Raw genomic sequence first — 27,667 nt, forward strand, 5'->3', positions numbered from 1 at the left:
TAATGTGCACAAGGAAAGGCTGAGGGAGCTGGGTCTCTTTAGCTTGGAGAAGAGGAGGCTGAGGGGGAACCTCATTAATGTTTATAAATATGTAAAGGGTGACTGTCATGAGGATGGAGCCAGGTTCTTCTCACTGACATCCAATGACAGGACAAGGGGAAATGGATATAAACTGGAACGTAGGAGGTTCTGCTTAAACACGAGGAAGAACTTCTTCCCAGTAAGGGTAACAGAACACTGAAACAGGCTGCCCAGAGAGGTTGTGGAGTCTCCTTCTCTGGAGATGTTCCAAACCCGTCTGGATGCGTTCTTGTGCTGCCAAGGAAATTCAAGGCTGATTTGGAACAGCAGTGGCTCAGCTTAGACTCGGGCAAGTGAGAGCTGTTCTCATGCATGTGATGATCACACTGCAGTAAAGAGATCTATTTCTACATGGTATTTCTGGTACTGTCATGAACTGGTTCAGCTTCATTGTTAATGCCAACCTTTTCCTTGCCCAATGAGGCATCTGTCTGCAGCACCCACTGGAAAAGTTCAGGAGAACAATATCCTGACATTTGTTGTCAAAAATGGTCCCTTTTCCCCTTGCTGTAAACTGTGTCTTGTGATGTTTTCCAAAAGGCAACCCAAAGTATGTAAAGATGCATGTGTTTTCTGTGAACACAGCTGCTGCTCTTGACCCATCTGCCAGAAATTCTGCTCTCCAGACACAGCTTGCTTCCTCCCGATGTCTGTCTCCCTGTTCCATCAGAAACAAACATTTTAATGCAGCTTTGCTTAATGCAAAAGAACAACTAAGTCTCCTTTTAAGGGCATGTTTCAGAGCATGAATGAATCCAAGGGTGGGCTGAATCTACTGTCAAATGAGTATTTTAGTTTGGACAACTGTATAAAGTATTTGTCGCTGTGGAAAATCTCTTCTTCCACTGCATAAAAATTCCTTAAGCAAGCGTGTCTGGGCAATGCCAAACGTGGTTAGTGTAGGGTGAAGCTTCTTAGAGTCTCTGTCCTCTCTGCTCAGAAGAAAACTGAGTTCATGCTTCATCTTTAATTTCATTGAGTATTGCTGTGGTGCAAGGGCTTTCTCAGCAGCACAACCAATATTGGTAAAAGAGGAAGAACAGCAATTAATATTAGTGCTGAAAAGAAATAAGGGGGGTGGGGAGGACAAAGCAAAAAAACCTCTAACCAAATACAAAAAACTCGAACCACAAAACACAAACTTAAAAGCAAGCTGCTTTTAAAACACCTGCCTCTCACCTCTGCTAAAAGGGGCATGTAATTGAGTTATGGAGGGCCTGGATCATGCAGTCAGGAGCCTTCCCACATCATGGTCGTCTTGCTGCCAAGGGCGTGCTCACGAGATGTCCTCTAATTTGGTTAGAAGGGCTCTTCCAGGAACCGTATCATTATAGAGTTTGAAATTCTGGAAACTGACTGGATGCAGTAATACAGGATAGCTAGCGTGCTCTTTCCTTCTTCGTGCTAAAAATGTCTCTGGAATGAGCTGTGTCCTGGTCTGGCTGCTGCTCCTGGTGCCTGGGGACAGCAGCCTCCAAAGGGCTCCTCTCCCATCCTGGAGGTCCTGGTAAGAGGCAGTGGGAAGGGCCCTGTGGAGCCGGACAAAGCCCTTCTCTGTCCTACTGCACCTCTCCTCTTCAGGACTTGCTTCACCTTGCTGATGAAGCGATTGTGTCATCTTCACTGGGACATCAGCAGGGGCCTTGTGAGCTTCTCATCTTAGAGGTTAAATTTTTTGTACACACGGGTCCTGCTGGACAAAGTTGCTTTGGTCCATAGGCAGTGTTGCCTGTACCTGATCATGTTGGGCTTTCTGCCCTATGGGGCCGTGCTTTGATGGGAAATAGGGTCAGGCACAGCAGGAAAAGTAGCAGCAGCCTTTGGGCTCTCAGTTAACACCTCTTAATTGTGCTGTGGGTTTGGTTTTGTGGGGTTTTTTTTTGTACACAAGCTGTAGTCTGGGCAGTTTGCTTAACTACCTCTGCCATTTGGTAAGCATGGGGTTATTTATTTATTTATTTTAAAGAGAAGCATGTTGGAAACTGGAGTAACAGCTGCCTCAGTTTCTCCTGTACAGCAGTTCTTCCCACAAAGGAGCAGTGTTGCAGGACGGGTAGCAACTCCAGGGAGCAGCCCTCCTTCCCTGGAAAAAGCACTTAACTCAGGGTGTGCTTTCTGCAGTGTGGTGATGGATCTGATGCTGCTGTGTCCAGAAGATATCTGGGCCTTTTTATTGTAATCATGTTTGTGCATTCAGACCAATTTTCATGGTTATGAAGGTTCAAAAAAAAAATCCCAGAGATCTTAATAAGCTAATTTGGTAACTGTTTGTGGCTTTTGTTGTTCCTCTTTGTTGTGAGGACAGAACTGGTTCATGCTGATGAGTGCTGCATGAAAATTATATTATTAGTAATTACTGGTAATTTCTTGTCTGGAAGCTTCAGGTTTGTGGGAGCACTTAAATCCATTTGCTTCTGTATTCCCTCTGGCTTTGCTGTAATGTCTCCCGGCACCGTGTACCTCAAGACACTTCAGCAGTTCCCTTTTCTCCATGGCAACTTCTCACAGCGGTTCCCGTATCGCAGAGGAGCAGTTCTCTCTCTTTCTGCCTTGATGTGGTTTTTCTGCCCGGTCAATGTGCATCATCGTACCGTACAGGCTTCCCCGAAACGAAGGGAGCAGCGCCAGCCCCGGGTCGTTAAGGATGTCGGTGCAGGATGATGCCTCGGGAACGAGGGGGAAGGCAGAGGACCAGCGTGTGCTTCACATTTTCCCTTCCTCCAAAGATAAATTGTAATTTTCTTTTTTATTTTAAACGTGGTGTGGTAATGCAGTGGTTTTTGTCAGCTGGCAAAGATAAGGATTAGTCACAGAGGCTTGTTTTGTTTTCTTCTCGAGAAGCTGGCAGAAAGGTAAAAAGGAAAAGGCAGACAATTAAACAAAAATTCCTGGAAAAAAAGAATCCCAAGCCCCCAAGTTTTCAAAGAGAATTAGAGTATTGCTGTATTTGCTCTGCTCGGGGAGCATCACCTGGCTACAGTGTTTCAAATCCCTCTTTTAGATTTAAATGAGGGACACTTGTGATATTTGAATTGTGTGTGGAAACGTGCAGTGGAGGTAATCTTACCTGGCTCAGCTAAGGAAATTGAAATAAATGGAAATACTTCTTGCTTGTTCAGTTATTTTTTTTTTTTTTCCTGTATTAAAACTGAGTTTTTTCATCAAACATCATCATTAGAATAGAAACACTTTTATTATCCCTTCAGGATGCGATAATAGAAGTGGACGCCTTAAAACCTGTATCTTTGTTTCGATTTGGTTTCCAGCATCCTAATTACTTCCATTTCTACCCATGCCCCCGAATCGCCTTTCCTTTCATCTTCCTGAGTCCGACTGCAGGTAGCCTCAGTCCAGAAGAGCCGAGTGCAGGAAATCTTTGCCGTAGGTGAGATGAGCAGCGTTGGTAGAGGGTGGCCGGTGCCTTGCACGGGACCCGCGGCCTCGGTGCTCGCGTGCTGCCCGCTGCCATGTCATTCCCTCTTGGGAACGCAGCCCGGAGGTGGGCGGCCGCAGGGTCGTGTTTTCAGCCAGCTCTGGCAAAGGGTGGTGGTTTGAAATTTGCCTGGGAATAAATAGTAAGTATGTCCTGGGATATATTTGGTGAGGCAGTTCCTCCTGCAGATGTTCCAAGCTTTTTTGTGAAATGAGAAAGCAGAAAAAGCAGTGAAGCTTGCTCCTTGTTTTTATGTTTTGGTGTGGTTTTGGGGGTTTTTTTTAGCTGTGCTAAGTTTATGTAAATTTTGGACATGTTTATTTTTGTTTAATGTGGAATCCTAATGACCAGATATTCTTAATAAATGTCAAATTCTGTACGGATGGAGATGATGAAGGGGTGGGAGCTCTGGAGTGTAAGCCTATGGCTCCTTGGTCCAGGTAATAAGGTGGCAGCAGCTTTGATTCCCCGTATCAGCATCTTTTGGTGACTTTTCAGGAAGGTAAGTAAAGCGAAAGGGCAAACAGCTTGTTCCCTAAGCAGTGGGCTCACGGTCCAGGTTGAGTTTATATTTGTAGCTTTGTTTTGAGTTTTGTTTTTATTGGCTAAAGAAATGCTTACGCTCTTTTCGTGCTCTGTGAACTCAGCTGCTGTGCCCTTCAGTGCCTCTGTACTGGGAGAGGGAGGAATGTGTGTTATTTTGTGCCACGAAGTGCCTATCTGCTTTCAGAGGCTCAAACTCTGCGAGATACGTAAAAACCTTTAAATGCCAAAGTATTGGCAGAGTGTCACTAGACTTTCTTCTCGTCCAGATAAGTAATGGGAGGTTTGCTCTGATTTGTGAAATAATAATTTCTCACTGGTTACTTCATGTAAACACTGACAGGTTTTTTTAATGAATTGATTCTCCCCCCTCCCCTCCGCTTTTGCAAGAGATATTTAACAGCACATGGAAAATGTGACTGACCCTTAAAGGTCAGATTCTCGTCTACCGTTCTGCTTTTATTATCCTGCTTGTCAGAGAACACAACATATTTACTCTATCTCCTGTCCAGATTTGCTTTTTTGTCTGTATCTGATTTTTTTTTTCTGTGTGTGAATTTTAAATAGAATTTCTATAAAATATGGTGGCAGTAAAGCTGTTCTTAGAATGTAATTTACTGTATTTTATAGCTTCTACTGATATTTTTAGTTTCTTGCTAATGATGATATTGATTGGACCATGGCATTTTTATGCAGCTGAAAGGAAAGGTTATGCTATTACACAGATTTTATTTTTTTTAAAGACTTACAATAATAAACATACAGGCAGCAGTTACCAGAACTCATTATTAAGTAGCTGTAAAACCTCTAACAAGATAAACTGTTTAATGTATTAACTTGTTAGTGTCTTTAGCTCTGCTTTTGATGAAGTGGTAGGTAGAGTATATATTTAGAAACTAATTCCAGAAAAAAACACATTCATCAGACTAAAGCATTTTTCAAGACCCAAAAAGCGATCATGTTTTTTTTTTTTTTTTCCAAAGCAGTAAAGTCATGTGCTATCTATGAGAGATGCTAGTGGTAAAGCTTTGGCTTACCAAAGGGAAAAACCAGGGGCAATCGGCTCGCAACATCACAACCATAATAGGAGAGCAGGATGCACGCATCGCATTCTTGCTCCAGTAGCTCCCCGTTTGACGACTGGTGCGGTTCGTCGACTTGTTCGAGCTGAGCAGAGGGAGCAGCAGAGATGGAGCGGCGTGAGCTGCTGGGAGTAACTGGCACCATGGTTCGAGTGCGTGCGTGCTGGGGCGAGCGCTGGTAGGCTGAGGTGGGCTGTTGGAGCAGCAGCTTCTCTGTATGTGCTGCAGCTTCGCGTTGTGCCACGGTAAGCAAGTTTGCTTTTTATCGCGTGAGGATGGTGTTTGTCCTGGGAATTTCTGCACGATCCCGGTGACGGTCACAATGAAATTTGTTGTTCCTTGAGCTAACGAGCCTGAACCAAACATCTCTGACCTTTTGAAAAGTGTTCGTGGCCAGATTTGCTTCCAAACCTCCTGGAATTTGGCTTGGCTTTTATTTCTGGCTTTTGCAGAAAGGTACTGGAGTGTGTACTCAATTGAGTTTAGCACCGAGCAAACTGTGGATGTTATTCCTCTATCTGGGAAGGGTTTGGAAATGCATCAGGCATATCACGGAATGATTCGGTTTGTTAACAAACAACCTCCTTCCGTGCATGTTTGCATCTCTGCCGGTAGAGCTGGCTTGCTTCTGCCAAGCGCTGGAATATGACTAGTTTTCCAGAAGAAGAACAGAGCATCTTGAATTATTTAAAAGCCATCACTTAGTGTTTGCGATTTTTTTTTTTTTAATTCTTCTTTTTCTCTTTCGTTGTCACACAAAAACACTTCTCTGAAGTAGGCGAGTGTGTAATAGAACGTATTTAAGCTCCTTTTTTTTCTGGGACTGACTTTATTAGCTTGCAGCTGAAAATTTGTGCCATTGGTAGTAATGTGGTTTTTTTATTGGGTGTTTTTTTTCTTCAGGGAGGTTTGTTTGACCTGAAGAATCAATAGCTTTTCTTACACATTCCAGTATTTATTTGCTTGATTGATCCTGCTAATGAGGAAAACGTATGTTCTGAAAGGCTTTACTCAAGCTAAGAAAAAGTTAAGAAAAGTTCCTTTGTGTTTAGTGACACTAACAAGAACACCCCCATAAGTAACAGGGAAGAGAGTTGCTTATAATGCCTGTTTGTCCTCTGAAATATCCCCACTGGGAAAGTATGAAGGACAGCCTGAGGGACTGAAGAAAGTTTTGCTGGCATCACTTTGATTTTAATTGTGTTACCTCTGGACATCTGAGCTGCTGGAGAGCTGGGGTGGATCTTGCACAAGCGTATTTTTCCCACCAGAGTTACTTATTTCACCATGTATGTTTTATCTTGTCAGCTTTGTGAGGCTTTTCTTTCCCACTGTGGTTTCTATGGAAATGTCATGGGTTTGGGTGGCATGTAGTAACCCTCATGACTGCAGCAGAGTCACTCCATATTGCTTAGCTTGTGCTAATTTTACGCCTGAATCGTGCTGCAGGACTGGGGCAGAGGGTGTTTGACATTAACTAGGGGTGCCAGTTACAGAAACAGCAGTCCAAGAGGTGCCTTCTCCATCCCGTGATGTTGAGAAGATTAAGCTGAAACCTGCAGAAGCCGACGTTGCCAGGCAGGCTGGAGGGTGGACCTTATGGTCACCAGTCCCCTGGTGTGTGACACACGCCAGGAGCAGTCCCAGGGACAGCACTGTTGTTTGGGGAGAGGAGGAGAAGAGGGACTTCTGTGGCTGACCCTGAGAAGGATGCTTCTACCACCTTTTTCAGAAGAATTGGTACATGCTAAAACATTTAAGGGAACTGGGAGCTTTCCCAGCTCTGTGCACAAAGCTACATGCATTTAAAAATAAAAACTGCTGACACTTCTTTCAACTGTTCTTAGTGTGAATCAAAGCACTCTGTTTTCCAGTATCTCTCAACACTGAGAGCACCAGGCTGGGCAGCAGAGATATTTTAGCTCTACATACAGGATTAGTGGTGTCTTAGGGGGGGAGATGAGGCACCTTGTGTTCCAGCGAACTAGCAACTCACCATTCACATTGCCCAGCTGATGGTTCTGTCTTGAACAAGGTTTTTAATCTGGAAATACCACCTTCCCAGGTGAAGAGCTCTGAGCTAAACCTCCTCATGCTCGTTAGCTTTCTTCCTGGATGTTCCTGTTGCCCTTGGTCTGGCAGCATTTCTGATGTAAGAGGTGCTGGGCCACTTGGGGTGAAAGATAGTGGAGGAACACAGCAAATCGTCAACTTTGTCCTTGTGATCTCCCTTTGTGCTGCACCCAACATGTTGGCTTGGGTGAAGAGAAAGGAAGAGCCTCTCCCAGGAGGGTTTCTGTAGCTGTTCACAAGAATGCTCTTTGAGAACATCACCAGAGGTGTGGGTAAAACAAGAGGTATTAACACATGTTTTTACCGTGTCATCTTAGCAAAGCATGTTCTCCAATAAATGTGACAAGCTAACCTAGGGCTTCCAGAGAGGCTGAAGGAGTTTGTCCCTAAATCCCAGAGGAGCTCAGTACTGGGAAGCGTTTGGGAGACTGATACTGTTCAGTTGTTTTGAAAATCTTGGAGGTGATTGTCAGGGAGAGGAATATGAGAAAATGACTTCCTTCTCCTTCAGATATAGTTAATTTATAACCATTTGGCTAATCTGATTATCTAATCTTGCCTGGGATAATAGATGGGGTAGATATCTGTGCTCTGTTTATTTGTTCTGTGTGTGCTAAAGGAGCACATGACCTTATATTGAAACTGCAAAAACTTTTGCAGGAACAAATGCCATAAAGAGGAAAATGCAGCTTTCTCTCCTTTCCCCTGTGACAGGCTTTGAAAATTTGGTCATTATTCTGTAACACCATGTAGTTGCAATCCTGTCTGTCAGCATGAAACTGGAAAATATTTTCAGCTCAAAATAAACTCCACAAGGAGAATAGTTTCCATGTTATCCCTATTCAGAGGAAAGCTACTGGACTTTAGTCCTAAATAAAGATTCCAGCCAACTTTGGTGCTTTAAGAAACAGTAGTGGTTGTCCGACATTTGACCGCAAGCTTAACACGTCTGCTTTTCTGCATTGCTCTTTGCGTTGACCGAGTCAATGGAGCAAGTTTCACGTCGGCTTCTTGGTGTTGCTGGTGCTTTCAGTCATTTCAAGAGAGTGGTTTCGGTTGTGTAAAATGGAAAACTTTCTAAAACGTGTGTATTGAGCCATCAGTTAATTGGCAAGGTATTTTCAAAGCTTGTCTCATCCTTTTTTCCTCTTTAGCCCGGCTGGAAAACAAAGCATTAACCTGTGCTTGAGAAGGCAATGATTTGCTTGGTTTTGATATGGTTAGAGCTATTTATTTTGTAAGTGGGAGATGCTTCTAATGTATTTAGCAGTAAATCATCCTTGAAGCCAGTCCTCTGAACAGTGTGCTGCTGTTCTTTCTCTTGACGGGGCTATTGGGATCTCGTTGCTGAATTTGCAGAAGATAATGGCTAATCCCCTTAGATTTTTCTCTTCTAATTTCAGTGATCAACAGGGATCACTCATTTCTGATGTATTTTTAGAAGTAGCAATTCTGTTTAGTTTGGAACTTGGAAGTTTTCTCTCCCATTAGCTAGTTGTGGCTATTATGTTCTATTGTCATTATTGTCTCTCAGGGTATTTTTGAAAATTAAGGGTGAAAAGTGACTGCATGACAATGAAACTCATCAACGAGGCTCCCCAAGCCTATGGTGAGTCACCCTTGCTGATTTTAATGGAAAAAAAAATTTCTTTTACAACTGTTGACTCCTGCAAGCCCCCCCAGTTAGTCATTGCAGGAGCAGAGCTGGCTTGTGTTCTGGCTGGTGCCTTGGGAAGAGCCTCTGTCACTGACGCGTGGCCAGGGAGGCATCTCACCCACGTGTGACTCTTGTGTGAAGCCACCCTCTCACCTCTCTACTTCTAGCCCAGGACTAAGTTGTTAAGCTTTTGGACGTTTTTGGTCTTTATCTCTGTTATTGAAAGTGCTGAAGCTGAATAGTGCTGTCCTGAGAAGGAGAAGTAGTTGGATCTTGGCAAAAGCTTGTATTTTAGTGGGAGAAAAGAGCGGATAAGGTCCTGGATATACAGAATAGTCGAGACCATCTTTTTTTTTTTTTTTCCCTAGTGGTTTATTTTCTCTGATCTTTTGTCTGTATAATGGCACTAAAATGTTGTGGTGAATGAGTGGAAGACATCAGCAGGGCAGACAGGCTATGGTATGCAGCACACATCTTTAGGGGAAAAACAACTAGGAGAGTGGTTAAGGACCTCTTACTTTGTTGACCTCGTACAAGAAGCCCAATTTCAAATTACCCTTTTCTGCTCTTTGTTTTTGCAAGGAGTTGCCTCCAACAGAGGTCAGAGACATTGGCCAGCTTCTCTGATGTGAGCTGCCACCCCAGCAGAGCTGTCAGCCTGGGCGAGCTGATGGTCGGCCCTCAGGTCCAAAGTTCTTCAGTTCCAAATGATGATGTGCTGATTCTCTTTCCTTCTAGCTGCCCTGCTGTTCCTTGGACTGTTTCCTACCAGGTGTAGGAATACTGAATTTTATATGGCATGTTATGCCAAGACATAACCCTGCCTCTGGCAGGCTGGGGTTTGGAGAAGCATCCTGTTCAGGCAGGTGCGATGCAACTAACGGCTTGTGCGAGTTAAGGGCATCCTTTGAAGCACCCATTGTGCTGCTCTCAGGCACCACACCAGATGAGGTGGACCATGGAGCTGATGCACAATGGCAATTATTTTTAATGATTTTTTGTTTGTTTGTTTGTTTTCCCAATCTTTCTCTCTAATTTCTTCATCCCATCACGGCTTGGTGCCCTGCTTGCAGCTGGTCGTGTTATGAAGGTGTCTTTTGAGGGCAGCTGGCTTCTGGAATTTGGAAACTTCATAGTACTGTGTTGGACAGAGGTGGAGAGGGATAAATACATTAGTAAGTCACACAGATGAAGCCATAAGGCATCAGTCTGGAATGAGCTTGGCTTGTATCTTAGTTGCATGACATAAAACTAAACACATATATTGTGCACCTGAGCAAGTGAGACAATCTTTTAGAAACAGTGTATGTAGTTAAAGAAACAAAACAAAAAAGTGTTATCAGAGTCACTAAAAGTATGGGTTGTTAGTGCTGCCATTGCTTATGCTTTGCTTTCTTTTTTGTAATTATCATGACTGGTATTTTTAGGGTAGCTTTGCAGCTTGTCTATTTTCTGTCAAGTTGGCTAAAAATGTTGGTCTCACGTGATGTGATAAATATTCTCTTGGAAACTGATGCCTTATCTATTCTGAACTTCCCCTTCTACTGATGTCTGGATTCATTCCTTAAAATTGCAACAGCAGGAGCAGGAGGAAAGGTGTCCCTTTATTAAAGCCTGTGCATATGGCTCTTAGTCTTAAGAGCAGCTTGGATAGTCTTTGCAGATAAAGCAGATAGACTGGAATGTTTTTGTTTGCTTTAGCTTTTGGGTGCTATTAGCCTTAGTTGTAACCTCTTTCAGTTTCTGTTATCTTTTATGTGGACTTCCCAGAGCTCCGATCCTGCAGTGAAATCCATGCAGATAGAGTCCTTCTGTGCTGAGGTCTTAGGTCGCCGTAATGAGGCCAGACACGGAGCGCGGGGCTGCTGCCATCCTGCTCTTGTGTGGCACCTGCCTCTCCCCGTGGTAGTGCTCAATCTTTCCTACTGGAGTCAAGGCTTTTCTGGTTTTCTTCATGTACTTATTTTAGGGTTGCCCTGGCAGGAGCTCTTCTATGCTAATATGGCTCTTGTGTATGTTCATAAGACATCTAGATAGAAGTTTCATTAGAGGTGTTGAGGACCATGTTGCTGGTGCCCTACCCCAGGACTTGTCCCTGCTGTCCTGCCTGAGCTCTGACCTGCAGCAGCTATCTCACGATCAGCTGGCCCTGCTCTGAGGTCCGTGGAGCCTCAGCACGAGTTGAACATATCCACCCAGAACAAAGCATCTACTTATGCATTACATATGTGAAGACCATGCTTAATCTGAAAACTCAAGGTTGTAGTGGGAACCTTCTGGTAAAAGTGGAAATTGCTGTATGTCATCCTTTCAACAACACCCTCCAACAGTTCCATGTGCTCTTTGAGATGCTGCTGGGTAGTCCTTGCATGGAAAAGGTGTTGGGAAAAGGCATCATTCGTTTGCTCTTCCAGACAAGGTACAGCTCATGGATGAGCTTCTGCGTTTGAGCAGCATTGTGGAGGTAGACCTGGGGGTTTCCTACCTGGGTCTTGCAGCAGCTGACTGCATGTGTTATCGCAGCTGGCATTGCTGGGAATGTTCTGTCAAAATACCATCTAGAACTCCTGGAAGACTATTGCATTATTTGTGTTGTTGATTTCTTGACTTTGCTGTCATTCAGGATTTTGGCTTACTGACAAGCAAAATAAGAGCAAATTTGTGGACAAGCAGAAATTGAACTTTTAGGCTAATGAAGCTGTATTGTGTCTGACAAATGGGTAGCTACTCTGCTGGAAAAGGAGGAGGGTTGACTTTTAATGAGAAGTTATTAGATGTTGAATAGCTGTTAAATTGCTGTATTAATAACATGGAGAATCCTCTCTAGCTTGTCTCCTTAAAGTATTCTATTAATTGAGAACCCCTTTTAATCCATTCTTTAAAAAATTAATTAACACTTTGAAAAACACTTCTTTGACTGTAGCAACCTGATTCAGATTAAATTTGGGTTATGTCATGACTGCTTCCTTTATGTACTTCAGCTGCAATTTATGGGCTCTGTTGATAATCCCAGCTTCATATATAAGAGCTTAAGACTTCTAAGAACAAGTCTAATGGGCTGACTTTTTTGTCATAGTGTTTTGAACTGGCAGCAAATAGAAAAGTAGAAATGAGAGGAGAACAAGGTCTGGCCTGGAGTGAGAACTTGGATATTATTTTCAGTTCAGCTGCTGATTTCTGGTTTGAGCGTGAGCCAGCATTTGCAGTGAATTTTGGACTAAACTATCCCAATTTAAGTGTTCCTCAGACCCTCGCGTTATCTGTAGAATCCAGGTGACTGTTATGGCTCAGAATAATCACCCTTTTCTTCATGCCAGGTCATGGCCAAAATTGAAACGTTCAAGCCCTTTTGCTCCCCTACCTGCAGGGCACTGTTATGCTTTCCGGATATGCCAAAACCTCCAGTTTTTGGTGATTTTTGTCTTTCTACCTGCCAATTCCAGAGGCTTTTGGATACCACTGTGCTTGCAGGAGGTGAGGAGGGTGAGCAGCATCTCCTCTCATGGTCAGGCGGGTCTGGTGCTGCCTGTTAGGTGCCAGTGCACGCATGTGCTCTTGATGTTGCCATCTAAGAAAGTCCAGATCCTGAATCAGGTCACTGTTTACAAAGCAGATTTATGTCAGATATAAATGCAACTGTAGTGCCCTTTAATGAAGGGCATATGTGGCTCTTGCAACGGCTGTGTGACATTCCTGCCATCTGATAGCTGACAGATGAAGCTGGAACAGCGAGGATGGAGAAGTTCTCCAGGTGTGAAACAACTGGCCAGACCATAGTGAGAGTTGTAAAGCCAGGACAGGAAACTGCACCACTTGGTCAAGGCCTTTAGAGCTGTCTCTGAAATCTGAACTGACAGTGTTTGGCGCTTTCCGCTTTGTGTTTTGCTTCCTCAGCTGTTGTCAGGCTGGAACAAGGTTTCCATCCTGTGACGCGTCTAATGAAAAGGAAAATTTTGTGCCATAACCCTTTGTGCTCTTGTTTTTGTAACACTTTCTTGTAAAGCGCACTTCAAAAAAGGACACTCCAGATACAATTTGGATATTTGGTGGGGAGCAGAGGAGAAAAGTTGATTTGAACCAGCCTTGGAGTCAGGAAACAGATTCCCTTTGTTTTGATCATCATAGATTGCTTTCTTTTGCCTCATGTGCCCAGAATGACCCCTTGTTGTAGGACACTCTGACTTGTCAAGTTTAATTTTTAGCTGGGGAAGACAGTTGAAATCCGATTTACTTTGAGGAGTAAAACCACACGAAATTCCGCACAAGTCCTCGAGCAACATGAGAAATCCACCCGTGGGAAGGCTCTCTGCTTGCCTTGTTGGGCTGAAACCACAGTGTGTGGTCTAGGGCTGTTGAATGCTTTGTTACATCCAGAAATTCTCTGTAGGAAACACAGCTGTTTGCTGGAGAGGAGTCAGAGTAAAGCCAGATCTTGGCTTTTTGAAACCAATGGCAATGGGGAGAGACTATCGGAGGGGTTCAGTGGCAAAAAAGGTCTGAATAAAAGGACAAAGATCTTGCTTCAATGTTTTGTCTTGTGGATTTGACAGCTGAAAAGTTAGTTTGTTTTGTGATTCCCAAGATATTAATGCTGCTATTGGGTTCAGAGCACAACTTAATTACATCTGATAATGTTATCCACAGGAGATTATTTGCACAGGGTTTCGAAGATACTGCTTAAAGTGAAGGTTTGAGCATCTCTTGATCTGGACTAGTCTTTTCTTGTCGTTTGTAGAAACACGCAGGAGATCGGTAGCCCTCATAGAAGAGGGAGGGATGAGCGTTTTGTTGTGGCTGTGTTTATCCCAAGTGTCATCAAGCCACGAGCTATGGCACGCTGCCTGGGTGGCTCTGCTCATCTTCATTCCACTTACTGCTTCAGACGAATCTGGAGCTACTCAAACAAAACAGAAAAGTTATTGAAGTTTCCAGGTGCTTCCCTGCAGGAAAAGGGCATGCCTGCACACTGGGGGAGACGGGGAATGTGTGCAGAGAACCTGAGTCTTTGGAGAAATTTACTAATTGTGATAATTTCCAGGAATTATTTTATTTTCTGTGGGAATTACTGATAGCTCCAAAGGCTAAGAAGATAAAGGATAAGAAGAAAAAAAAAATTTGCATTTTATTCTTGCAGAATTGGGCTAGTTATTAGGGAAACTTAATTTAGTTGAGCTCCCCTCCTCCCTCCTCTATTTAGAAAAAAAATATTTTGTGGCAAGAGCTGAAACTCTTGAATCTGCTTCATTACTAATTCTCTCTTGGATGTTGGGCCAGATCACTTTTCTCTCTGTACCTCAATTTCCCTGCAAATGAGGGATGATGACACTTGCCTTAGCTCCTGAGGCCAGGGCAGAGCTTTAATGCATCTGTCAGGTGCCATGAGATGGCTGCAAGGAGCACAGCTGGGCACCAGCCAGGTACTGCTGCTCTTGAAGGTCTGGAGCAGCCACTCTGCTCCGCATGTGCTTACTCAGGTTGGGTGACTCAGTCGAACAGTGTTGTCTCCTCTTTTCTTGCCAGTACCTGCATTCATCTCCTTAGGCACTACTCCTGTCCTTGGCTTGCAGAGAATTCATCATTTTTTTATTCTTTTTTTTTTTTTTTTTTTGAACCTGCCTTCACAGGACTTGTGGGTTTCAGACTGAGGGTGTCCAGGCTGGCTGGAGGTGCTTATATTCCTTCTCACAGTGCCATTTTCTTTCCCTATTATGCCACAGCTTGTTTCACAACAAGTCTGCAACATGATGGAAATGGTAATTGAATTGCACGTCAAGAAAACTAAACAACTGGAAGACACTACAGCTGGCCCTGAGTTTGATCTAGAGAAGGGTTCATAAGTATCATGTAGAAACATGGCGTATTTTGTGTTCAGCAAAGCTTGTACAGAAGTTACACAGGTGCAGCTGGCTTCCCTCCTGGGAGTGACACTGTCACTCTCTGCAGTGTGATCAGCCTCCTCTAGTCCAATTCTCTCAGCACCTGGGTGTTTTATTATGATCGACTTTACTGCAGGTGTCCTCTGCCTTGAGGTTCATGAAGGTTTTTCTGTGTTGTGGGAAATCAGAAGATGGATGGCTGTGGCGGTGAGGAGGTATCAGGGCTGTTGAGAAGGTGGTTGGTACATTCAGAGAGGGAATTGAAGAGGTGATTAAAAAAGAAAAACTGAATTCCATTTCCAGCTCCAGATATATTTTAAGTAATCATAGGATGTCCTTTGTGGTTGTTTTCTGGGGGGGGATGTGGGAGGGTGTTAGGTTTTCCCAGGGGAGGTGTGAGTTGGGGATGTGGGTTAACACCTGGCAGTATCCCTGGTGTGCCTTGTTGCCTGAACCATCCATTGCATCTTGGTTTGGAAGAAGCATGTGAGACCCCCCCAGTTGCAAAGGGGCTCTTTAACCTGGTCCGAAGAACTAAAAATGGAGCTTCAGGCCTTTATCTTGCTTCAAGACTTCTCGTCTCACCAAACACAGTGGTTGTTGGCAGCCAGCAGCGCTCCAGCAATGAATCACCATGCTGTTAGAGGGAGAATTAGCACCAGGAATTGTCTTTGTCGTTGCATGAACTCGGTGGGAAATGTGCCAGGATGTATATCCCTCCTGGATGCATAATGGAAAAATAACTCTTCTCGTGTTGGGATTAGGCTGCTTGGGCCAGTCTTGGGTCTCAATAGTTAAATGAACCAGTGTTGTGTATTTCTTAGGAAAAGCTGCCCTCTTTTACAGCCTTTAAACCCCTTCAGCCTCAATTGTTTTCCAAATGTGTATTCTCCAGTGGGAAGGCAGAGGCAGATGTTAGCCTCCTCCAGGGAGGACTTTCTCCTATTTTCTCCTACTTCCAGAAGGCTCCTGATTTAATGCTTGCATGAGTGAGCGGTGTCTCTCTTCCAGTGGCACATGGAAATGTTTCTGACCTTGGTTGGAACCACTGTTTTAAGGGAGTGCAGCTGTGGCCCCAGTGCAGCAGCTGGATCTGGGGCAGAGCGAAGGGCCTGGCCCCATCAGCAGCCCCAGTCCAATGGCCCTTGAGATAGGAACTGTTGAGATGACTTAAACAGAAACTTTACCCTTTGTTAGACGTAAAAAGTTGAGGGACAGGCAACAGAAATTACCCAGTGATTTGTTACCCAGACCAAAGAAGAAACTCCACCAGTCTGACGTGGTTCAATTTAGCCTCCTCTGCCTCAGCTTGCAACTGCTCAGCTGAGAACACCCTGAAAACTTATAAATTATGTAGGTGTTATTAAAGGCTGGGGGTTCCATGTTGTGGTCACCATTAAGGATGATTTGCAAAAGCAGTAAGATCTGACGTTGTAAAAACGCTACATCACTTTGTATGTGGGATGCGGAGTGAGGGGAAGGAATAACACCAGCCTAAAACGTGCTGAGTAATGTACTGAAAATGGTTATTGATTATCCGTGTGCCTTCATTATCCTGCTGCAGTCTGAGAGCAGCTAGCGATTCTTTTTTCTTTATTAAAAAAAAAACCCACAAACTTTCAAAGGCACTTCTGAAATATTTAGTGTAATTATTTCTGAGATCAAAACTCCAAAGAAGTTACGCAGCCACAGAAACCTTGTTAATCTGTTGGTGTTACGGATGAAAGAAGCAACAGAGATATTAAACATTTACTGCTCTTGTGCAAAATGGCCTCTCACTTTCAATCTCAGTTGCAACGCCGTCCATCAGCCTTCACTGCTGCGTTTGTCTTGCTTCCCGTGCAAGAATTTTAGGTGTCGTTACAAGTTTCTTCTGATGGAGTAGGGCTTATTTTTTCTATCCCTATTTTGCCTTTAGGCAAGGCAAATCTCAGCCTAATGAAACCAGTGTGAAGTATTATGGTGCTGTAACACTGACTTTGCAATCAGATAGTGTTTCCCTCCATGAAATGGTCTTTTTAAACCAGCTATGAATGTTCATTCCCTTTTCCACATGATATTTGCATAAGTGAGGTAATAAAATGTTATTTCCATCTAGAGTGTAACTACTGAAAAAGTGGAGTAGCTGTTCATGTCCCCTTTCAATTTTGTGGGGAATTACTGAGGAAGCAATCCAGAGTCTGTTCAGTGTTGACTCAAATCCCAAAATAGCATTTCTGTGTCTCAAAAACAGGTTGAGTGGATCTGCAGGTATTTGGAGATAAAAATTCAAAATGACCTTGAGAAATAGTCTGAAATGGGCTATAATCTGGAAAAGATGAGTGCAAAGGCCCATGAATAAACTATAAAATGGGGAATGACTGGTGTGGTTGCCATTCCACGGGAGATGAGAAGGCTGCGGTGGGTTTTGGACTGAGTGGCCATCAACTGCCTTACACTGTTGGCAAATACCGTGTCGGGATGTAGGAACAACGTAGGAAAGAGATGAAGTTATCCCCATTCTTCAGGACTGCTGTGGCCTACACCAGTCTTGGAGGTAAGGACCGGTGGGAGAACGGGTGAAGAAGGAGAACAAGAGAGAGAGGCATCACGTGTCTTTGGACATGAAAAAGAGGAATTGTGGAAGACAATAAACCGTTTGCTGCCTCTCCTGAGATTAGCACAAGAAGAGAGGGGCTTGAACTGTAGTGAGGATAACTGAGGTTGGACAGCAAAAGCCTTTTTTGTCTGTAAGCAGCCTGGAGGCTCCCAGATTCCTTGTTTCTGGAGCTTGAAGTGTTTTTCTTCATTGCTATTTTTTTTCTTTAAAAGAAGGTTAATAGTCCTGTTTCCTGAGCAGCTCTTAACTGTAAGGCCCTTTGTCTTCAAAGCAAGTCTAAGCATGGTAGGTCTCAGCTGGGTTTCTGCTCAGCTGGGTGCCTGAGGACCCTCTGGGTGAGCTGGTTACCAGAGTTTTGCAGAGCTCTTGCACCTCAACTTCACTGCTTTTGACACTTCTTACCCTCAATTTCTTATTTTCATGCTTAGTGACTGGTAAGATGAAAGAGTGAGAGCTGTCATGATTTCCCACTCTTGTTGTAATAAAAAAGGAAAAAATGGAAGGTATTGAATAGTTTTAATGTAATCTTTAGTGCAGCAACTAATGGAGAGAGAGAGAGAAGAGGGATGGTGTGGATCCTGTCTTGAGTTACATAGGTGGGGTCATCCCTTGACTCTAGTTCACCCTTGGTCTTTCTCCTATGCCTTGCTGCTGCCAGCGTTTTTGCTATGAGTGGGGTAAAAGGGTTATTCCACAGGACATTAAGAGCATGGTTGGGTTTGTTGTTGGCTTTTTACTGCTTAATTCAAGTGAAGCCTTGACCAACTGGTGGAGACTGCACCCAGTCCACTTCTGCTCGCTCTCCTCCTGAATTTCCTTAGGAAGAGAGATTGTAGCACCCAGAAACATGAAGCGTACGCGCACTGGTCTCCCAGGGAGGCTACCTTGGAAACTAGATAGGTTTAGTTTGGTTTTTTAAACTTGGCCAGCATCCCATCTCCCTGCCCCTGCTGCCCACAGAGCACGCGGACTTCTGTGCGGCGGTGGCCGTTGGCTAATGGATGTGCCACAAGTGAAAGGAAAAATGCTGTCCGTGGCTGTATGCCTGTAGCATTGCATGGATTTTTCTTTACAGTGCTTTACTCAGCCATCAGCAATTTTCAGTCTGTTTTCAGCCAACACACTGCACTTACCACATTGCCAATGCTGCTGTTACTGTTGTTTCTTTCTATGTATGTGTATATATATGTGTGTCTATATATATATGTATCTATATATCAAATATATATTACATATCTATATGTATTTATATATGTGTGTGTAATGTAAGCCTGTTTTCAGCATGTAATGCTGAGAGGCTTGGAATGAGACTAATCTGTTAAAAGCGGGGTCTGCCCAGTTCCTTTAGCCCAGCTGGGCAGAGGACCTGGGCTTGGTGGCGAGGCCACAGCACACTGGAGTTTGTGACTGCTCTGTTTGTGCAGACTACTTGGAAACTTTTAACCTTTAATTTCAGACGCCTTCTTTTTAATATTCAGCTTTATCCCCAGCATCAGCAAAGGGATTAGAGGCTGGTTTATCTTTCCCTCTGAACTCATCTGTGACTTCAGTGTGCATATTAGTTCTTTTAATGGCTTCTTCATTAGTTCATTATTGCATAACCTCCAGGCATGGCAGGACTCGCAACGTTAATTTTCCAACCGAAGTTCAGCTGATGGACTTCACCTGGTCCCCTTGAAGGCAGCATGTGAATAGGGAGGGCTGGCTCGCTTCGCACTGCGGCATCGCTTACAAAGCACGAGGGAGGGAGTAAAGTTTTCCTCTCCCCAGATGTTGAAGGTACAATAGGAATGGAAAGCGTGAAGAAACAGTACCATGTTCTGGAATATTTAAGGAGAAAAGGCAGGGTGGGTGTATGCATGCTTTGGTGTGGTGTTACTTTTTTTTTTTTCCTTTCCCTCTGCCTTTTCCTTCTCGTTGCTTCAAGCTAGTATTTGGCTGCCCAGTGAACTATAACAAGATTTAATAGCTCCAGTGTAGCTATATTGCATTTGGACTGATTCCATCCTTCTGTTGTAATAAACGTCTGCTTTACAATGAGCTCTTAAATTCTCTAAGTGACGTCAAATTGTATCTAATAATGGAAAAAAGATCAAGTACTGTAAATGCGACTTGTTCGCTCCGTGTCTGTCTTAACCAAGCAGTGTTTTATCCTCAGCCCGTTGCAGTGCTGTCTGCATGTGAGATATCTTTTGAGTTTGCCCTGAGGTTTACATCTGAAGAAAATTGATTTCCACGCGTGCTTGCGTTTTCCTCTTCCTCTTCCCCCCCCCTTCCTCCTTCTCTGACTGTATTGTAGGCTGGCACAGGGAGCTCCCCCAGCTCAGCTGCCAACCTCAGCGTACGCTGCCGCTACTGGGGCGCTGGGAGGGACTGTTCTGTGGTTTTACAACGTGGGCAAATATTCATTAGCTGCTGATTCACTGTCAGATGTGATCTAAGCTCAGTCGTGAAACTTGGATGTGTAAGCATCTGCATAAAAACTTCCATTTGAAAAAGATGTGACAGATGAGATGTGCGATTCAGATTTACGAGTACAAAGAACGTTACTTACTGACACCGTCGCCTTTAAGCAGTGAGCGTGCGAGCTGTGCGCTTTTAAGGAGCTTTAACTTTTGATTTATTTTTTCTTCAAGGCCTGATGAGTTTTTAAATCTGCTTAGCTGTCAATCAGCAGATACAACCCACACTGTGAAAACTGAAAACTGTAGATTTTAAAAAGCTCATTCTGTCTCTTCAGTTTATTGCACATGCATGTGTGTGAGAGAGAGTTTTGAGTGCAGCGTGGAGTGTTAGGGCAGATAGTGATAGCCACAAAGTTATTAAATGGAAATTTTTTTTTTAACCTTTCAATATGAACATTGCTTGAAACAGTCCCAGTGCCTGTGCAGGAGAGATCATTTTGGCAGGGTTGGGAGGAGAAGGGAGGGAAGAGACTGGTAAAATATGGGTGCTCAATATTCATCTGCTTGGAAAACCTTCATAAACTTTGTTTTCCCCGTAACCTTTATGTAGCAGTAGTCGTCATTGATGTGATTGGAGGAGACAGTTGTGCTCCAGCCGATATTGTGCTAAGCACGATGCGTTCGCAAAACAGGAACTTCCCCTCTGTCCCACGGTGCTTCTCGATGAGATGGCAGCGGGATGCGGGCAGGACAACTATGAGATGGCGCTGGTCCATGTGTGGATCGCAGGCTGCGTGTGCTGCAGCCCTTGCCAAGGGTCAGGTATACCAGGCTGGTGAGCAGGGGCTGAGGAGGGTTCGACAATGACGTTTTGCAGATGCTGATGGAAAGCTTCTCCTGAGAGGCACGGACACTGTGGACAAACGGGATCAGAGTGGCAAAAGGAATGGTCTTTGCAGCAGTGGTATTCTGGGTGAATAAAGCTGAGCAAGACTGCTTTTGGGCTAGGAAGGAGAGTGCTGCATTAATCAAGGTGTGAGTGTTGAGGCTGCCTTTAAAAAATGCTGACTTAGGTCCTAGGAATCTGTTTCACATTTATGCTGCTGCTTCTAACGGCATAAATAAATCCAAGCGCAATATTATGCAGCGTTTCCAGTCGTGGGAGGGCACTGTATCCTCCTTCAGGGAGCTCTGCAGGAGAGGGAAGGTGGCTGGGCTGCTAAGCTGGGTGTTGCTTCCCAAAGTCCAAGTGTTTGATACGCTTGGGACCAAAGCTAACATCTCTTTGATATCGCTTTCTTCAAGGAGGCGTCTGTTTGGGTGGATAAAGGAGATGCAGAGAACCTAAAGGAAGTCTTTAGGGAGGTAGGTGAGGTCTCCAGAAAAATGCCTTTGCTTGTCCTTTTGCCATTACACGTTTGGCGTGGTTTTCTTACAGTTTCTGTTAATTATCTTTCATGTCTCAGTTATGTGAAGATATTGCAAGGAAAATTGTTCAATAGCTGAGTCAAAGATATTGATCTTTAGCTTGTGAGTGTGAGCCCAGCTTTGAAAGGCAGCTCAGCCCTGGGTGGGCGGTGGTTGATGAGAACCTGCGACTGCATTCCCGGGGCTGGTACCTGCCTCTGCTGCTGACTGCGGTGTGACCCTCCGTGATGGATTTTTCCTTCCTAGGGCGAGTCTTTTAACTTTAAAATAGTGTGTAAATGAACCTCCTGCGTGAGGCTAGGAAAAGCTCATTACAGTTGCTCTCTGCACCTAGGGATTTTTCTTCCCTGTTGAAAATGGGAAATAGCAGCTGTGGCACGGGGTGGGTGGTTGCTGCCGTGGCGTAGCTCATTCCAGCCCTAAAAAGCCTGTGCTCAGCAGCCTGGACATGGAAAACGTGAGCTGGTCAAAAATTAGTTGTTGAGGTGACAGGTAGGACAGCTGGAACAGCACAGCTGGGAACAGGGCGGTAACAGCCCTTTTGTAGCCTGAACACACCAGCATGAGTGATTCTCCTGCCCTGGACCCAACTGTGGCAGGTCAAGGAGCCAGGATTTTTGCTGTAATACTCTTTTTCCGTAGCCTTCAGGGCCAGGCTGGCCAGGGTTTGGCCACCAGGAATCCAGTAGCACAGTTTAAATACCCTTTATGCACTAACTCTTATTCCTTAATTACAAGCTGTCACTTGTCATCAGTCCTCTGCTACCTCGTTTGGTAACAGGGAGGCTGGCCCTGATGCTCCCAAAGTGACAACCCCTAACACCAAGTTCATGGGCTAAAAGGAGAGATTTGGCTGGATCTCTCGATCTGTTCAGCTTCTGCAGATCCTGATATTCCCCCTCACTTTAAAGAAAAGGCAATTCCTTGAAAAGTTTGTTATTGTTGCGAGGGAAACCGTTAAAATCAGAAATAAATGCAGCGCGTGGTGAGTTAGCCTTCAGACAGCCTGAAGCAATAGCTCAGAGGTGGACCTGACTCATCGCAGCAGGATATTGACTCTGGAGTGTAATTATGATGCTTTGAGAACCTGATTTTAAAATGATTGAGGTATAAAATTATGTGCCTGGCTTTCTCAGCTACTACAGCTCTGTGTATAAATTGAATAACGGCCTGTACAAATGTGCCACTTGGCTACAGCAGAAATAGCAGCGAGCCTGGAAATGTCCTGCGTCACCATCGTTTTCCTCTGGCTGAGAGAAGCCGGGTGCAAGCTGAGTTTTGCAAACAGCCTTGGGCTGCCACCAGGCCCACTTGCGTGACTGCAGGAGTTTGGCAAACCCATAGAAAGTCCAGCTTGGTGCTCGGCAGCTGGACAGCCAAAATCCAGCCTGCCGTCGGAACACTGGCCGCTTGCTAGTCCCGGCACGTTGGGCATCTCCGTTCAAACACCTCTGGCTGTGTGTTGCACTGGGCTGGATGTGGGTAAGTGCCAGGGACACAGCTGGTGTTTTGACACCAGTTTTCCGAAGCTGTGTCATGGCTCCCTCACTTCCAGAAGGGTTTTCTCTTCTCTCTGTAGCAGCCATCGTGCCTGCAGTCAGACTTCTGTGTTTCATTTGGGCAATACAGTAAGTGGTCTTGGTGAGCTTTGATTCTCTACGAAGTCCCAAGACTTTGGAAGGAGGTCGCTGTCCTTGGTGAGCTGTGTGAAAGCACGATTTGTCCCTTCTGTCCCACCTGGCATGGTGTTCTCCAAGATCTGAATCTGGTGAAAACCCGTGTTTATCTTTCCTGGTTTGCCACCTGGGCTCCACTGCTCTTAGGAGGCTTAGGGCAGGTTATTTTCAGCTCAAAGGCAGCCCAAGCTGCAAACTTACATTGATATATATATTTTCTTTTTTTAAACAGTCTAGCTTAAAAAAAAAAAAAATAGGCAAACAAATCAGGTTCATTCTCTTTGTCTTCTTCAGGTGCCTTTTCTTGCTGGCCCACTTGGTTTGAGGTTACAGTGTGGTTCTTGCTATTAGCCAGTGTGTTTCCAGGGTTGTTTCCTACCCAACTTTCAGGGACTGGCTGCAGTAGCTGGAGTGGGCGGCTGCTGGAGGAGTTTTTGGGAGCGTCTCCTTTCCGACGAGCACATCAGCAGGACCTGCTGCTGCCTGGAGACCTGCAGGCTGAGCCCAGACACTGGTTTTAAATGTTGACCGCAGGGAAGTAGAAAGCTGAAGGGGAACTTCACAGACAAACCTCAGCTCCTGTAAAAGCTGGGCAGGAGGCTGGACCAGGAGCTACTGCTGCGGCCAGACACGCTGCGCACGCTGGGTGCTCCGAGGGGGCTGCTGGTGGCTGCAGCTGTGCCCGCTCGAGGCCGACGCGGTTGGGTTTTTTCATTTGTAATAAAATAAGCCCTCTTGTGTCTTGGCCGTCTGAATTATTACCTGCCTGGCACTTCATTATAAACACATTTTTTCCATCTTGGTACTGCTTTCCTGCCATTTTATTGCTTTTAAGGTTCTGTTTTTTGTTTTATTCATTTCTTCCAATCGATAGAAATATCCTGTTTTTAGCAAGCAGCAAAGGCAGACGTGACTGATGTCCTTATGGTGGGAGCAGAATTGCTTTCAGAGCATTTGGGGAATGGGGGAGAAAGCTTTTAAATCTAATTTTCAAAGATCTCTAAAGCATAACGAACTGCTCAAGACGTGTAGCTGAGTCTCCCACTGCCCTTAGCTCCAAGAGTTGGGATCCTGGCATTGTACCAGTGCAGATCCAGGACCAGTGCTAGAGATCCATCCTCTGGTGGTTATTGTAGTTCTTTGCCATACTGCTAATTAAGAAACATCTCATGAGATTATCCCCACCTATTCTGGAGGATTAGTTTGATGGAGGAAATCCTGCATGTGCACATGGATGTGCACACTCGTGTGCATAGGCACAGCAGTGTTGGGAAGCTCAGTCTTCCCAGAATTATTGTCTACAAGGCTTGCCATGGCAAAGATACATTTTTTTGTTGTTGTTGTTATTTTTTTCTAATCTCCCCCTTGCCCCCCACCCCCCCCTCCACACACACAGATTGCTCTGACAGCAATAAAACAAAATGGAGAATTGAATTTGAAAATAAATTGTTTCAATGATGCAGCACCAGACGGATAGCTATTCCAGAAGAGTCGGTCCAGGATGGATTGGCTTTACTGCCAAATTAGAAATGCGGCAATCAAAGGGAAGCAAGCTAACAGGCGTGCAGCCCCCGCACTGCCGTGCTGCGTTGGGCAAACCCTTCAGCTGGGATGGGGTGAGCAGTGCCCCGGTGTAAACTCAGTGGTGGGTCAGGTCTGATGTGAGACAGAGATGCTGCAGTGCCCTTTGAGTCTTATGCAGATCAGAAGTCGGTAAACCTGAGTCATAAATGCTGAGTTTTGTCCCTGGTTGCTCTGTGACCATGGGCATGTGTTTCAACCTCTCCGAACCTTGTAAAAGGTTGGTGAAGTGCTGTGCAAACACTGAGTAGCACTAAGGCCTGTTGATAGCAGTGTGGTTTCCTGGTTCCCAGACCATGGTTTAATCCACTAGATACGTTGGTTGTTTATATCCTAGGTTGTGGTGTGTTTTTTTTTTTTTTCTCAGGCGTTGAGTTTTTGCTGGTTTTGCTCCAGCAGCTGTATCTGAAGACTTCCAATAAGCAGGCACAGCAGAAAGGTGGATTTTGGTGCTGAGAAGGAACCAGGCGAGTTCTTTGTGTGCTGGGAGAGCGACCATCAGAGCCTGCTGAGGCCAATTTAGCCTGATAATGGACAGCTTTGCTTCTTGTGTCCTCTTTTCCTCACCAGTCATCTTCCCCTCCCTCCCTGCCCTTCCTTATGTGATTTTATTGTCTTTATCCACAGCCCATAGGGAGTCTTAAGAATATTTGAAAAGTTACTGCTTTAACCTTTGGTGTAGTAAATGCTGTATTCCCCATATTATTAAGCAATAATTCTATTAAATTGCCTAAAGGTGGGGTATGATGGGAATTTTTTCTATATTATAGTTTAATCTTTTGCTGTGTTCTTACGCAATGGGAGTGTAAAAATGAGTCTGGCATCAACATCAGTGGCAGGAGGATTTTGCTTGTAGACTACTTTAGAGGTGAAAGAGAAGGGATCCTACCAAGACAGTAATTTAGAATAAAGCAGAGAAGAAAAGTACATTTCTGCTGTCTTTATTGTCAGAATCCAAATGACTGACTTCATGATGATGTTACTGAGGGCTGAGAAAGTCTAATTACTGCCTTTTCTTGCTGCTGAATGAACGTGAGAGGCTAAAACCTGATACTTTTGAGTGGATGCATCTCTGGTGTGTTGCTGACATTGGAGAGATGCTTTATTGTCTGGTAACGGAAGGTCTGCCTATTCATTTTGAGCTTTTGTCACATCTTTTCCATGGAGATGCTATTGCATATGAAAGTCTGATTGATACAGTAGCAAAGGTCAGGCGGGTAATAACTTTGATGGTATCCCTTGAAGCAAATCAAAATTCTTCTACAAGATTCTGTTCAATTTGATACCAAGGGTGTGGTAGCACTCCAGGGATTCTTCTCTCTGCTATCAAGGTGATGACTTTTACAAAAATTAATGTTTGCCTGTTGTTTTTATGTTTTCTAATAGGGTGTTCTCTAATAAGAATGGAAAATAATTGCTCCTTTTTTTTCCTTTCTCTCTCTCTCTCACTCTGTTTCAGGGATCCTCCATGCATTTGCTTGCCATTATTTAAGGAGCCTTTACTGAAAGCTTCTGGATTGTGTTTCTGAGCGGACAAAGGATTTTTATATTCAAAATGCTCATAAAGGAATATCGTATTCCTCTTCCGATGAGCGTGGAAGAATATCGAATTGCGCAGCTGTACATGATACAGGTCAGTAATGGCTCAGCCGTGCAGATGAGCGCGGGCTAGCCCAGGGCTTCGTGTGGAAGAGTGGAGCATTGCTGCAGAATTAGATGGTTTCAGTTTGAGGTTTGCTGTGTGATTATAAAGGGGGGGGGGTGGAGGTGGAGGGAAGTAATACAAACTTCAGTTTATGACTTGCTTCTTCTTGTCCTTAAGTTAGAGAACCTCTGTTTGACCTACCTGGGGAAACAACGGCTGGTGGGTAGGCTGTTCCTATGGAAAAAAGCACTGAGCCTGAGTGTGTGGCTACCTAACTGGAAGTGATCAGGCTGTAGGGCTTCATCCTGAAGCCACTGCTTCCCAGCTGGGCTATGGTTACTGGCCATGCCAATTCCAGCTGCAAACCAAAGGCTCGTGCTCTTTGGCTGGGAAGAAACAATCTAGTATAAGTTTGAGAGGTAAAGCAAAGGTGTAATTTTGAATTTAGTGGGGAGGAAAATCTAGACGTAATACTTCTTTGCTTATGTCCCACTATGAAACAGATACTGATCAGTTCAGGCATGAAACTTGGATTATTTTTAATAGACTTCTGAATACCGATGGGAATTTTTGTTGAATTCCCCATCTTCAATAAAGCAGTTAATTAAAATGTTGGATTTTTTGTAACTCAAATTCTCTGTGCTCATATTCTCCCAATGTTTGAAATCCAGCTTAGGAGCATTTTTAAAAGGAAATTAATCTGAAGTGTTATTTCATTGTCCTAAATTTTAAATAAAATTCAATTTTGCTCATCCAGCAAAGCATATGTCTAATATTGAGTTTGCAGTAGAACTCTGCTTTCTGTGGCAGGATGAAGTGATACTAGAAAAATCTGCTTTGGCATAAACTTAAAATGAATTAAGGAAAAAAACAAGCCTGCAAAACCACAACTCCTCTGTTTGTCCCCTGACCATCCAACTGTGTTCCTTTGACTCATGCACTTGGACTCGACTTAAAACAGTGTATGCTGTATGTTTTCCAGTAACAAGAGTGAAATTCCTTTTTTTCTGACACAAATATAAAGCGTGTATCATCTTTGTGTGTGTAACCTAAATGTTAGCGTAAATGAGTAAACGTTTTTCTTAGGTGGCTTCATTTTTGTGTATCTGTAGCTGCTTTGAATATTGTTGTAATTATTTTGTTACAACTTTTTCTTGCGAATCTGGGTCAGCAGTTCTGGATAAAGAGCTGGTTGATGGAAGCAGAGTATTAGCTATGGAGAACTTGTCAGCGAGCAGCAGAGCATACAGGAGAATGATCTGATGAAGAAGGAGGAGCCCACCTGGTTTAACAAGGATGAATCGTTAACTGGGGAGTGTCTGGGAGGAGATGTGGAGGACGTGGTCAAGAGGCTGAAAATACTGTTTGCTTTCAGAAGTTAAAATACTTTAATGCAAAACACTGGATTCCACTTTGTTCACTTGACGGTGATTTTGGCCATATCTTAATGTCAAGGGACATAAGCCATTATGGTTTCATGCAAGGGGGGAAGTTCACTGGCCCGGGAAACTATTCAAGAAACTACACCTTCAAATTGCCATCCAGCCCTGCTTCAGACCTGCTCTAATTTTCTAGTGTGTTGGTACGT

At 44.2% G+C, this 27,667-nt stretch overlaps 1 protein-coding gene across 3 annotated transcripts in view; it reads left to right on the forward strand.

Moving 5' to 3' along the window:
• Positions 1-27,667, forward strand: part of PITPNM2 (phosphatidylinositol transfer protein membrane associated 2) — a 117,498-nt gene that overhangs the window by 26,588 nt on the left and 63,243 nt on the right. For 2 of the 3 annotated variants that reach the window (XM_086623211.1, XM_086623212.1), the window contains exon 1: positions 25,990-26,067. In XM_086623211.1, coding sequence (XP_086479337.1) covers positions 25,990-26,067 — 78 coding nt within the window. Of the gene's footprint in view, positions 1-10,224; positions 10,233-25,989; positions 26,068-27,667 lie in introns of those variants that run through there. The other variant, XM_086623213.1, reaches the window with a different exon arrangement.

Source organism: Tauraco erythrolophus, chromosome 19, assembly GCF_009769465.1.
Source record: "Tauraco erythrolophus isolate bTauEry1 chromosome 19, bTauEry1.pri, whole genome shotgun sequence".
NCBI lineage: Eukaryota > Metazoa > Chordata > Aves > Musophagiformes > Musophagidae > Tauraco > Tauraco erythrolophus.